Source organism: Brachyistius frenatus, unplaced genomic scaffold (genome assembly GCF_029030835.1).
Source record: "Brachyistius frenatus isolate BFR_SWC_R1_liver_20210118 unplaced genomic scaffold, ASM2903083v1 Contig_314, whole genome shotgun sequence".
NCBI lineage: Eukaryota > Metazoa > Chordata > Actinopteri > Embiotocidae > Brachyistius > Brachyistius frenatus.
Window position 1 is genome coordinate 304,096 of NW_027210913.1, and position 13,286 is coordinate 317,381.

Genomic DNA, 13,286 nt, shown 5'->3' on the forward strand with positions numbered 1-13,286 from the left:
GAATACAAACTCTCCACAGGAAGGTGCTGTAACTAATGAAATAGAAGATCAACCAATAAAAAGCTCATATAATTTAGTTTAAAATTGTATTTTATGAAATTCATTAAATGTATTTTTTTAACATGTTCTTAGTTATCTTAGATGTGAATGAATAACAGTTATTTTTTCATAGAAGTAAAATAAACAAAATGATGAGTCTTTATCTTTACGTCATTGTGATGATGTAGCGAAATAAAGACGTCAGGAAATATTAAAATTATTGTAAACACGGATAGTTTATTATGGTAGATCATGTGAATAAGTTTCGTTTCATTTATACTGTATACAAAATAAAAACTGTTAAGCTTTTAAATTTGCGTTTGAACCGTTTTAAATTGATCAGTGATCACGACGACAGCGCGTTCATTCAGGAGCCTGCAGGTGACGTCATCCGCGCTGCGTCCATGTTTTGCTCCATCCTGATGAGGGAGTCCGGTGTGTCTCCAGCCGCACACGGTGCAGCAGCGTCGCGTGCTCGCGGCAGGTTTTTTACATTAGTCCGGTGTGTCGGTGCTGAAACACCGACGGAGCCGCGTGGTGTCGTTTGGAGGACTGCGGACCTGCAGCTCCGCGTGCAGCACGATTTCACCGCCGTGACGTGTTCGTGTTGAGCAAAGGTAGGAAACAACAGCCGGATGTGGACTGTCAGCTGGACTGTCAGCTGTTCTCACACACACACACACACACACACGCACCGAGCAGGGCTGTGTGTGGAGGCCGTGCGTTTTCTGACGGCAGGTCTCCATGTTTGGTGTCATGTTTAAATCTACACATGGTTTCAGAAATATTATAATGAAGTATCAATCTGCTAATGTTGCGTGACGTCATAGCTCACTGGTTCTGGAGATTTTGGCACAAACATGTCCCACTAAGAAAAGTGCTAATTCATTTTCTCATTAAAAGAATAATTAGGTTTGATTATCTGATGGTCTTTCCCTCAAGTGTAACACTTTTCTTTTAAGATATATTTGTTTTTGAGTTCATAAATTAAATGATTACATGATAAATCAGTACCCACAAAATCAGTTGTCCTCAGGCAAGAGTTTATCATTTCATTTTGATAAAGAAAACTGTTAAAAAAAAAATATATATATATTTTTAATGTATAATTTATATTCTAGTTGAAAGTGGAGTAAAAAAAAAATCTCCTTTAAAAACAGTGAATTTTTAACAATATTTATTCTCATTTTGTGGTCCTCAGATATTCTTTAAAAAGGTACAAAATCAGGCAACCACCTGGTCCACTACATTGCTAACTAAGGACCCCTTTTCCACCCCCACATCTGTTTAATGCTGCCAAGTCAAACAAGCTCCTGTAACTTTGCAAATTTTTCAATAATCTTTGCATATTTTCTGATGTTGCTTGTCACAACCTGTGAACACTGTTTCTTTTTAATGGAAGGAATCATCTTAAATTATAACATAAACTTATGTATTTTAAGTAGTGACCGGAGGTAGCTATAGCAACAGAAGAGAAACAAGATGGCTCCTTCATAGAACTTATAAATGTCATGATAAAAATGGTGTTATTGTCGCCAATTGTGTTTTTGTTTTTTCATTTACTTTCTGATAAAGCTTCCTGAACATTGTAAAAGATTTCCCAGAAATGGGGGGAATAGTATAGTTATTATTTTGCCGTTTGCTGTTGCTGTTCATTTTTATTGGGGGATGAAATGGACCTGATTGATATTTGTTGCACACAAATTGTTGAATTAAGTTTTTTTTTAGCAAGGAATAATCGACTTGAGTGGTGAAAAGGTTGAAATGATTTATTGTCATTAATCATCCCGTCAGGAACTTTCTTTGTTTTAAATTAATATGCTCACAGTCTGTTCCTCCAATGCTTATTTAGTTTATTAAAGTAATTCTCTTGTGGAAATTGAGAATCTGGATTTTGATGTCCAAAATTTTTAATTTGTGATGACAGCAGTGAAAAACAAATCAGTGCAGCATTAAAAGTCTTTTATTCAGGTAAATCTGGAACATTAGAATTAAAATCTAAAACTGATAATGCATCAGAAAAATCAAATGTAGAAGATGGATCAAAAGCTAAAATGACAATAAAAACTAGAATTGATTATAAAACATGAGGACAATGCATTAAAAAGATTAAAAGTTACAGTTAATCAGAAGGTCAAGAAGGATAAAACATGAGATAAGACGTACGAGAAATTAAAAGTATGTAAAAGCAGCTAAACAGATGATAAAAGGTATGAAAGAAAGAAAGGAAGGAAGGAAGGAAGAAAGAAAGAAAGAAAGAAAGAAAGAAAGAAAGAAAGTATGAAAGAAAGAAAGAAAGAAAGAAAGAAAGAAAGAAAGAAAGAAAGAAAGAAAGAAAGAAAGAAAGAAAGGAAAGCAGATAGAAAATACAAGTTTTAAAAGTAAGTATATTCAAATTAAGATGTGTATTCAAATTAAGATATGACATTTGGGTGGTTTTGTGGTGGTTTTAAAATGAAGCGAACTCGGTCCTCTTAAAGTGGAGCAGCAGGAAATGGACTCGGCTCTGGTGTTCACTGAGTTCATTAGAAAGAGGACTCACTTCTCCTTCTGGATCAACTTCCTGTTCACACATCACAGCTACAATCTTTTTGTCCTAAAAACGTTCTGGTGGAGGTAGAGGAGGTGGAGGAGGAGGAGGAGGTGGAGGAGGAGAAGGAGGTGGTGGTGAAGGTCCGCCCACCAGCTCAGGTAAGCTCAGTTTGTAACAGGTTGAATTCACATTTCTCTGATGTCTTGTATACATTTATGGTTGTAGTGTTTGTTTATTTGTTTTTCCCAGTCATGGACTAAGAGTGTGTGTGTGTGTGTGTGTGTGTGTGTGTGTGTGTGTGTGTGTGTGTGTGTGTGTGTGTGTGTGTGTGTGTGTGTGTGTGTGTGTGTGTGTGTGTCTGCCTGCAGGATGCCGTCCCTGTCGGAGCAGCTGCAGAATGTGCGGAGTCGGACTGAAGTGTGTCTGTACTCGGGGGGCCGGGTGGTGGAGGTCCGGGTGGGCGTCATGGCGATGGCCAACCTCTCCTTACCGCCCTGCTCCAAGTACCAGCACGTTGCTGCAGAGAGCATGGTGATCCAGAACGGCTTCGGCAGCAACAGGAAGGAGGTCAGACACAACTACACAACAACTCTTTGTCTTTCTCTCTTATCTTTATTTTATGTGTTTATCAGTATTGTGATTAATACATCTGGGATCTCTTACTGATAACAACATTGCAGTTTGTTCGCTTTTTAAAACTGTTGTGTTAACAGCTTTTCTATGACACAGTTGAAACATAATTATAGATAGTAATAAATGTAATTGTTCTCCCTGGTCATAAGTTCGTCCTCTGTCGATTTGAAGTGTCTCTGAACCCAGTGGGATCATGTGATCTGGGAGGGATGGTCCAGTGTAGCTGCGTTTTCATCTTTGATCCTGACCTCCAAATATTTCCTGAAGTGTTGTGAATGTTTTTGGCTTCAGTGCTGCTGAAGATGATGAATCTTTCTGAGCCGTCTGCTTTGTCTTTCCTCTATTCCTCCTGTGTTAGTTCTCATAGTTGATAATAATCATAGTGAGCATGTTATTTTTCTATGGTGATGGTCCAGATTCAGATGGAACATAAAGTCTTCTTACTGTTTTTATTTCTTGGTTCAGCCAGTCTAATTTCATTAACCTTTAGATGTCTATCTCAGGTTGGCGACCCAGAATCATATAGCAGCATGTGTAATTAATTCAGTGTTAATACGGTTTTAATAATGATCTGATTTCCAAAAATATAAAGAGCAGCGCTTTTTAATATTTTTTCACTAAAAATGTATTCAGAAGCTAGGAGAGTCTCATTCATGTTTTAAATAACAGTTTGCTTGATGAAAAAGCAGGAGATTTTGTGATCTTCAGTTTGACCTCATGGTGGCAGCACTGTGTCACTGTTACAATGTCTAACCCTGACTCAAGGATACAGACCTGAGTCCCACCGTGTAGAGGTCCTGAAAGTCTCTGTGTTGGAGGATATCAGGATCTCAGAATCTCTGGAGCAGGTTGGGCCTCTGAACTGAGGTGGTTCTGGATGATGGTGCAGCAGACGGATGAACTGAACACATCTAAACTTTGTTAGTCAACTTCCCTGCAAGTGGAAGAGCAGCGACGTCAGCGGTGTGAAGAGATATCTGAGGAAAAGACTGAGGACAACGACCTCTTCTCTAAACATGATATTCCATTTCCACCAATCAGTCTCCCTAAATCGTACACTGAACCTTCAAGGGACACTTTTAAAGATATGAAACACATATATTAAGTAATATCACTGTAAAAGGACGAGTATAACATCGTAGAAAATGTTTTGACCTGTCCAGCATTGGATCAGTGGGTCGAAGTTTCATTTTAAATTTGAATTTGTTCAGTTTTGTAAAGTGTCTGCTATCCAATAAGACTCAATTGTATATTTCTGTTTCACATTGAACAGTGGAAACGATCTTTCTCCTCTGCTTCCTCTGCAGACCCTCGTGTCTCTTCAGCGCTTGTCGACAGCTCTCAACATCCTGGAAAAGTACGGCTGTAACCTGACGAATCCTAACAGGCCGAAGTACTGGAGGACGGTGAAACACAACAACCCCGTGTTCAGGGCCACGGTCGATGCTATTCAGGTAACTAATACAAACACGTATGAAAGAAGTGGAGTCGAGTATTAACAATGATCATTATAAATATATCAATCCATCAGAGTTCAGTCACAAATTGTAAATATAAATTGAAATATATATCACTTTGTACAATATCAGCAGAACTATAACACCTTTTGTTTTGCAGTCTGTCCCTTTGTCAATTTTTAATTCAATTAAAATTCATTTGAGTTCAAAAGGTTTTATTGGCAGGAATGTTTCAAAAATACATTGTTGCCAAATCATCAAAACAGTTTGTCCAAATATTTCAACAGTACTTAATCACAGTAATATAAAGTGTTAAAATGTTAAATATCTGTCTGTCGATAGATTTAGATATAGATGTAGACATACATAGATAGACATGTCCTGTCTCCTCTGGTATTTTTAGATTTAGTTTGGAGAAGTCATTAAACATTTTCAATTGTGAAATTACAAAGTTCAAATTGTTAAAGTAAATCTTATTGAATGTTTGACGTTGTAGGAGGAAGTGCATCTTCACCTGAACCTCACCTGTCAGACACCTCATATTTTCTGTCTTCTGTTTTCAGTCTCAGTTTCAGTTTTCTTCTCAGGATCTCTCTTTGCTTTACATCTCTGACAGTAGATGGATATTCTGTCAATTTGTAATCTCTTTTCTAATATTATAATCTGCTTTGGAACATTTTAAAGGGTTTCATTGCACTGTAATATTATTCGGTTTCCTCCGCTTGGTGTTTGGGAAGTTGTGCGACTGGTCAGAGTTTGTGTGAGAGGGAGCGGTTTGTGTGGACACCAGCTGTCATGGTGGACTCAGCTGCTCTGAAATGGGCGGAGTCTTTGGCTCTGGATTTAATGTGATTCACAAAAAATGTCAATTCAATTTAATTTAATTTCTATAGCACCAAATCACAACACGGGTTATTTCAAGGCACTTAACACATTAAAGTCTTTACAGCATAACTTTACAATATTATACAGAGAAACCCAACAATTCAACAATTCAACAATTCAACAATCCAACAATTTAACAATTCCCACATAAGCCAGGAGGGAAAAACTCCTCTTTAAGGGAGAAAAACCTCCAACAGAGGGAAGAAAAACTCCCTTTAACAGGAAGAAACCTCCGACAGAACCAGGATCAGAGGTGGGCGGAGCATCTGTTAACAGAACCAGGCTCAGAGGTGGGCGGAGCTTCTGTTAACAGAACCAGGATCAGAGATGGGCAGAGCATCTGTTAATAGAACCAGGATCAGAGGTGGGCGGAGCTTCTGTTAACAGAACCAAGCTCAGAGGTGGGCGGAGCTTCTGTTAACAGAACCAGGCTCAGAGGTGGGCGGAGCATCTGTTAATAGAACCAGGATCAGAGGTGGGCGGAGCTTCTGTTAACAGAACCTGGTTCACAGGTGGGCGGAGCATCTGTTAACAGAACCTGGTTCACAGGTGGGCGGAGCATCTGTTAACAGAACCAGGATCAGAGGTGGGCGGAACATCTGTTAACAGAAACAGGCTCAGAGGTGGGCGGAACATCTGTTAACAGAAACAGGCTCAGAGGTGGGCGGCCATCTGCCTCCACCGGTTGGGGTGAGAGGAGAGCAGAGAGAGAAAAGGACAGCATAGAGATAGAAGAGAAGAACTGTTGGTGGAGACAACAATCACAGAGCAGAGACATGCAGCTCCATGACGGGACATCTGGAAAAGAAAGAACAGAAACTACATGAGTGAAGGAACTGAATGGAGACAACAGACAATAAGAAGAAACTATGGGAGAGAAGAAGATGGTGAGGTATGAGTCAGTTAAAGAGTAGGAGGAAAGAAAAGAAGCTCAGCATGTAACGAGGTCCTCCAGCAGCCTCGGCCTATAACAGCATAACTAAGGGTTGGTTCAGGTCTACCTGAGCCAGCCCTAACTATAGGCTTTATCAAGAAGGAACGTTTTGAGTCTAATCTTAAAGCTAGAGAGGGTTTCTGCCCCTCCAACACAAACTGGGAGCTGGTTCCACAGGGGAGGAGCCTGAAAACTGAAGCTCCGCCTCCCATTCTACTTCTGGAAACTCTGGGAACCACAAGTAGACCAGCGTACTGAGAGAGAAGTACTCTGTCAGGATGATGCGGTTCTATTAGATCTGTTAGGATGATGCGGTTCTATTAGATCCGTCAGGATGTTGTGGTTCTATAAGATCTGTCAGGATGTTGTGGTTCTATAAGATCTGTCAGGATGATGTGGTTCTATAAGATCTGTCAGGATGATGTAGTTCTATAAGATCTGTCAGGATGTTGTGGTTCTATAAGATCTGTCAGGATGTTGTGGTTCTATAAGATCTGTCAGGATGATGTGGTTCTATAAGATCTGTCAGGATGATATGGTTCTATAAGATCTGTCAGGATGATGTGGTTCTATAAGATCTGTCAGGATGATATGGTTCTATAAGATCTGTCAGGATGATGTGGTTCTATAAGATCTGTCAGGATGATGTGGTTCTATAAGATCTGTCAGGATGATGTGGTTCTATAAGATCTGTCAGGATGATATGGTTCTATAAGATCTGTCAGGATGATGTGGTTCTATAAGATCTGTCAGGATGATGTGGTTCTATAAGATCTGTCAGGATGATATGGTTCTATAAGATCTGTCAGGATGATATGGTTCTATAAGATCTGTCAGGATGATGTGGTTCTATACGATCTCTGTCAGGATGATGTGGTTCTATAAGATCTGACTGAGTTGACTATAATTATCTACCATACAGTGCAATGGGCTGGATGACACTATACAATATTTTAAGGTAGATTTTAGTGGGAATTTGAACATTTAATTTTTTTTTGCTATAATTTCATTTTGAGCTCTTCAAGCTTTTTTTGTGCATTCATTTATTCACTGCCATGTTGAAACTCCCTTTCTGTTGTTATGATCATACCAAGGTAAATATAACTCGTACTGTTTAATAATCTGATTGTTTATGGTAAACTGGTATTTTTTTTTCTTGACATCTTTTTGAAAAATCATATTACTTTCTTCATATTTACTTCCATGTCCTGTTCTGACAGTACTTTTATGTCCAGCTGTTGTTGTTCTTGGGAGAGTAAACAAAAACAATAATTTACTTTACTTTCCTCCCTGTTTGTTCTTGCTGCTCTCAGGGAGGACGAGCAGTGCTCTGTCTCTACGGTTACTCCAATCAGCAGCCTGATGGGCTGAGCTTCCCTGATGATGTCACAGATCCTGATGTGGGCAGAGTTGCTGCGGTGACACTGGAAGTGATGAGCCTGAGGATGGAGCTGGAGATGCTCATCAAGGTGTGTGTGTGTGCGTGCGTGTGTGTGCGTGTGTGTGTGTGTGTGCATGTGCGTGTGTGTGTGTGTGCATCTTCTACATACCTGTAAGGTAGTTTAATAAGAACACATCTACATCTTCATCCACATCTTCATCCTCACCGTGACAGAGTTTCTTTCTTGAACCAAAGACGGTTTCAACATGTGGTGTGAGGTCTAATATGAAGTCGTAGGTATGATTGAGGTGGTCCAACACTTGATTAAAATGTTGTTTTTAGCATCAGTACCTCAGTAAATCTCAGTCGTGCTGGTATAATGACTTTATTTTTGTAATGGTAGTGAAAGCGGGTTGCTCCTGTTAGACAGTAGACTGATATTATGGGATGTCATCAGTAAAACTCAGGCTTTATGATCCAGCACAGACTCTTAATATTTGAATTTGAAAAATGTCTGAACTCAACATTAGTGATGTGCGATACCACCGATTTCTGATCCGATCTGATACCAAGTAAAATGTGAGCTGATATCGATACTTTGTAACTAATCACCTTATTTAAAAACTTGCTTTGGAAAAACTACAACACAAATGTTTTAAATAACGTGCCGACCTGATTCTCCATACATGAACACCGGCGGCTGACATCCTAAAAACTGAAAACTGTAGAAATAAACAAAATAACCTCCAGTTTACCTCAACATGATATCAACAAAAATGATATATTAACAAAAGTGACACAAGTAGGTTACCAATATGCCATATATTAAAGAAACACACACACACACACACACACACACACACACACACACACACACACACACACACACACACACACACACACACACACACACACACACACACACACACACACACACACACACACACACACACACACACACACACACACACACACACACACCAACCCGATCACACAATCATTACACACTGAATTTGACCAAAACCGCCCAAAGTCTTACTGTTCCCAAAGTGTGTGAATTTAAATGGACCCAAACCGTCCTAATGAATAAATCCCCAAAACAAAGTGTTCGATGTCACAATTCAAAGCCATGCAGATCTCTCCACCGCTGTCCGTCCAGAAGACAGAACTCCATCCTGCACTATACATCAGTGTAGATCCAGAAATAATCCAAGAAAATAATAGTTCCTTTGAACTTTCCTTCCTCTTTCTGTAGAAAGAGAAGAGGAACTGACAGCTTTCTGAGTCTTGCTGTTTATAGGATGCCATGTTCAAATGAATTGAAATCAATAAATACGATATAAATATATAACTCAGTCAATACATACATTTTGAAATAATCTGTCAGCTTTCAGTCAGACTCAGTCAGTTAAGATCATTTTTCTTTATTGTGGTATTTATTTATTTCATTACATACTTCAGAACCATATTTATTTATTTAGCTGCATTTATTTGAATCAGTCTGAATGAAAACGGCATCCTGTGGTTTTAAGATTGCAGGAACTCCTGAAATATTGTTTTAATGTTTGTAGAGGAATATTTTAGAAGTTTTTATGGTGATTATTTTTAGTCATGAGCTGCTTTATTTTGTTGCACTGCTGTAGTGTGTGTGTGTGTGTGTGTGTGTGTGTGTGTGTGTGTGTGTGTGTGTGTGTGTGTGTGTGTGTGTGTGTGTGTGTGTGTGTGTGTGTGTGTGTGTGTGTGTGTAGACTTGCTGTCCAGAGCATTAATGATAAGCTGTTTGTTCTGATCGCAGGAGGCTCATCCTCACCCTGAGTTCTACGAGAGAATCATTCCCACACTGAGGCACAAGGTAGAGTCCATCATGTCACCATCACATCTGTAGCTCATACAGATCTGATCAGTTGCAGGGAGAAGAAGTAAAAGCACAGCAAACGAAAGATAAAAACATTTAACTCGTATTGTGATCTAATAAGAACATCAAGGATGATAACTTAAAGGAAAAAACAACACACAGGGCCTGATTTACTAAGATCTTTAATAAAGGCTGGTAAGTTGCGTGTTTATTCCAAAAGTTTACACATTTATTTTGCACCCGTTTGCGTGTGATTTACATATAATGATGGCATCATCGAGATCAGGTGTAAATCGCTGTATTTAAATGAGGGGTTAGCGTGTGTTAGTGATTCCAGCCATGAAAAAACAGAACGACCGCTAAAGGAAAACCAAATTTGATCCCATTGAAATTAAGAAGTATAGATATAACAAGAACAAAATGCCATATGGGAGATTATCAGCGAGAAAATCAATGCCGAGGGGAAAACAAAAAGATCAATAGATGAAATGGAGAAGATGGAGAGATATTAGGCGGGAAAAACATAAAAATGGCTTAATAATAACACATGGGTAAATAAAATATCCTCTAACAAACACTGAGCAGCAGGTCCAGATTTTTCTGTGATGAGCAGCTGACTTTATGAAGCTACCTGTGAGCTCCGTGGGACACATTCAGGACCTTGGACAGCTCACCTGCATGTCGTTGGTAGATCTGCTTGGATGTTTTTTTGCGGGTGGTGTGAAGTTTGCACGTGATTTTACACATGCAGCCCTTAGTAAATCAGGTGTTCTGTTAAAGCATCATATGCTGCCACAACAACTTTGATTGTACAACTCTCTGAAACTAAAATATATTGCCTCATCTGGTGTTCAGATGAATGTGGAGAGCGTTGTCCAAGCAGTCTAAAATGTCCCATAGGTGTTCATTTAGGTTCAGATCTGGTAATAACACCATATCAAACTCACTAATTATAATCATATGTTTTTATTATCGTCCTGTGGGTTGAAGTCAAGTCTTCTTAGTTTCCAGCCTCTCTTCCCTCCTTTTAGGACGTGGGTCTGAACACGGACGCCGTGGTCTACCACTCCTCCTCCACTTCCTGTCACGCAGACAGTCAGACCAAGTCTCTCGGCTTCCCTCTTCACTACCGCTCCTCCAGGGAGAGCAGCCACGGCCACTCCCTGTCCACCACCCACCAAAGTCTCAGGTCCATCCAGGTGTTCTCCACCTCCTCAAACAAACATCCAGGTACGGGGAGAAATCTTCTCTACTGCCCTGACTGCTTTCTACCCGCGTATCTACACGTGTTTGTTTTAGTCAATTTTTTACAACCTACAACAGTGTCTTTTGAAAATGTACTTTTTCACAGTTATGCTGCAGATATTCAGTATTTGGACCCTGTTCAGTACTATGCTGTAGTTTCTGAACATTGTACTAGAACTGCAGGGGATGTATTGTACAGTAAAGTTGATTTTGCTGTGAATTTGTACAGATTATAGAATAAAAGAATCTGACAGTGCTGCTTGGGTGTGCTTGTAGTTGTTATCTGTTGGTCAGTTGGTCAGTTATACATGATCAGTATGAACCAATTAGCCGTCACCCTATACATGGGAGCACATCAAGTCACATGATGGGAAACAAAATCTTCCAGGTCAGGACTGGAAAGCCAAATACAGATATTCATCAAAAGCCTTAAAGTCTCGTAATAATTCGAAGTACATTCAAACATTAAATGTCAAAAATATTATTTATCTAGTTGTCCAAAAATAAACAATATATAAAGAAATAGTTACAAAAAAGGAGACAACTCACATTCTCCATTCAAACCGGGGGATTGCATTGCTTTTAATTTGTAGATCCAAAATGATTCTCTTTGTAAGAGCCTGTCGCCGCCCCTCACTGAGTTTCTATACGCTCTATTCTATATATCATTAATGATGCCAGCTGCTGTGGTCGGCCTCTTTGTAATGTAAAGCCATTGGGTATTGATGGTTGCCAGTTCTAATAGCATGTTGATGTTCAGCCAGTCTGGCTTTCAGTTTACGTTTTGTTCTTCCAATGTAGAAGCAGCCACATGGACACGCAAGTCTATAAATATGTGATATATATATATTTACATATGTAATCTGAAGTTATTGATGTCTTGCCTCCATTCCAGAGAACTGCACTATTTGTGGAATCTTCCGTATCTCCGCCCACTGCCTCACCTGCCTGCAGGGACTCTGCTCAGAGTGTGACAGACTGTATCACTCGTACCCCGAGAGGGCCAACCACCGACGAACAGCTGTCACATCATCATCATCGTCATCCTCCTCCTCCAAAAACAAGGGAAGTCAAAGGTCAGGACCCGTTGTTCTGATAATAGTCTGATCCCATTGAACAAATCAGAATCCAGTTTATTGCCAAGTAACTTTTCTCATCTGAAGAGTTTGTTTTGGTTTAGTGGTGCTTAAAAGATAAATATAAAGAGTAAGACCGTTCAAAGTTAGAAAAATACAGCCATAAAGACAGGTGGTAAATAGATCAAAATTTTAGGACAAAAAATGAGCAAAAATATGGAAAAGTGCAGTTATACACTATATACACTGTATAACTGCACAGTGTGTGAAATGTAAAATACAGAAAATACCAATAATTGTGCGAATATGATGCAGCGTGTTCGATGTGATGAGTTCACGGTTCAGTGCTCTTGTTCATGGCCCCGCCCCTCTACTGGGTAGTGGCCCTTTTAACGGAGCTAGAAGGGGTGGGGCTTAAAATCTAAAACTGAAGAAATGGGACACCGCCTGTCGCGTCAACAGTAGCCGCAATTCTATTAAGGTAATTATTAAAAAGATTTATAAAGCTCGGAAATTTGATTATTAAATCTATGAAAATATGGAGGACGATGAAAAAATTTTGTGTTTCAGGCAATCAGCTGATAATGCTCACAAACAAGACTTTATTCAATCTGTTTGAACAAAAATAGGTTTATTATCTCAAATCTGCAATTTCAGATTATAAAAATAGTCTTGAAATGCATCTATTTAATTATTATGTGGACCATTTTTCATGTTATGTTGCTTTAGTTTGCAAAACATTCGTCTACAACTCCATTCGGAGGGCCAGTTGGAGGACTACATGACTACTACCCCTCAGTCTATAAAAGAAACAGGACACCCTGCCCTACGTGGGCGAGGTGCTGGGCCCAAGGGGAGGAATGGGGATCGGGCCTTTTTCTTTGAGTTTCCTTTGTGGATCAGACCTGCTGCAGTTGGGAAGAAAACATTCCTGTGGCGTAACGTTTTTGTCTACATAGATCTCAGCCCCTTGTCAGAAGGGAGGAACTGAACATGTTTATGTCTGGGACGGGCAGCCATGATCCTCCCTTCTCACATCAGCGTCCTGAAAGCAGGCAGGTCCTTGAGTGACCGTAGGTTGCAGCCAATCACGACCTCAGCAGAGTGAATGATGGGCTGCAGTCTGTCTTCGACCTTCGCAGCCATGCAGCGAACTAAATGGTAACGTAAGGGGTAACGTAAGGGGTGAAGACGGCACCGTGTGCACCATCGTTGCTTCATGCTGGTGGAACTTGTTCAGCAGGAGGT

General features: G+C 39.8%; 1 protein-coding gene across 2 annotated transcripts in view; it reads left to right on the plus strand.

Annotated features, from left to right (window-relative positions):
- The first annotated feature begins 450 nt into the window (after positions 1-450).
- Positions 451-13,286, plus strand: part of LOC138635524 (E3 ubiquitin-protein ligase RNF31-like) — a 34,428-nt gene continuing 21,592 nt past the window's right edge. The window contains exons 1-7 of one of the 2 annotated variants that reach the window (XM_069723037.1): positions 451-656; positions 2,941-3,139; positions 4,513-4,659; positions 7,795-7,950; positions 9,658-9,714; positions 10,749-10,947; positions 11,858-12,038. In XM_069723037.1, coding sequence (XP_069579138.1) covers positions 2,942-3,139; positions 4,513-4,659; positions 7,795-7,950; positions 9,658-9,714; positions 10,749-10,947; positions 11,858-12,038 — 938 coding nt within the window. In that variant the 5' untranslated portion in view covers positions 451-656; position 2,941. Of the gene's footprint in view, positions 657-2,702; positions 2,731-2,940; positions 3,140-4,512; positions 4,660-7,794; positions 7,951-9,657; positions 9,715-10,748; positions 10,948-11,857; positions 12,039-13,286 lie in introns of those variants that run through there. The other variant, XM_069723039.1, reaches the window with a different exon arrangement.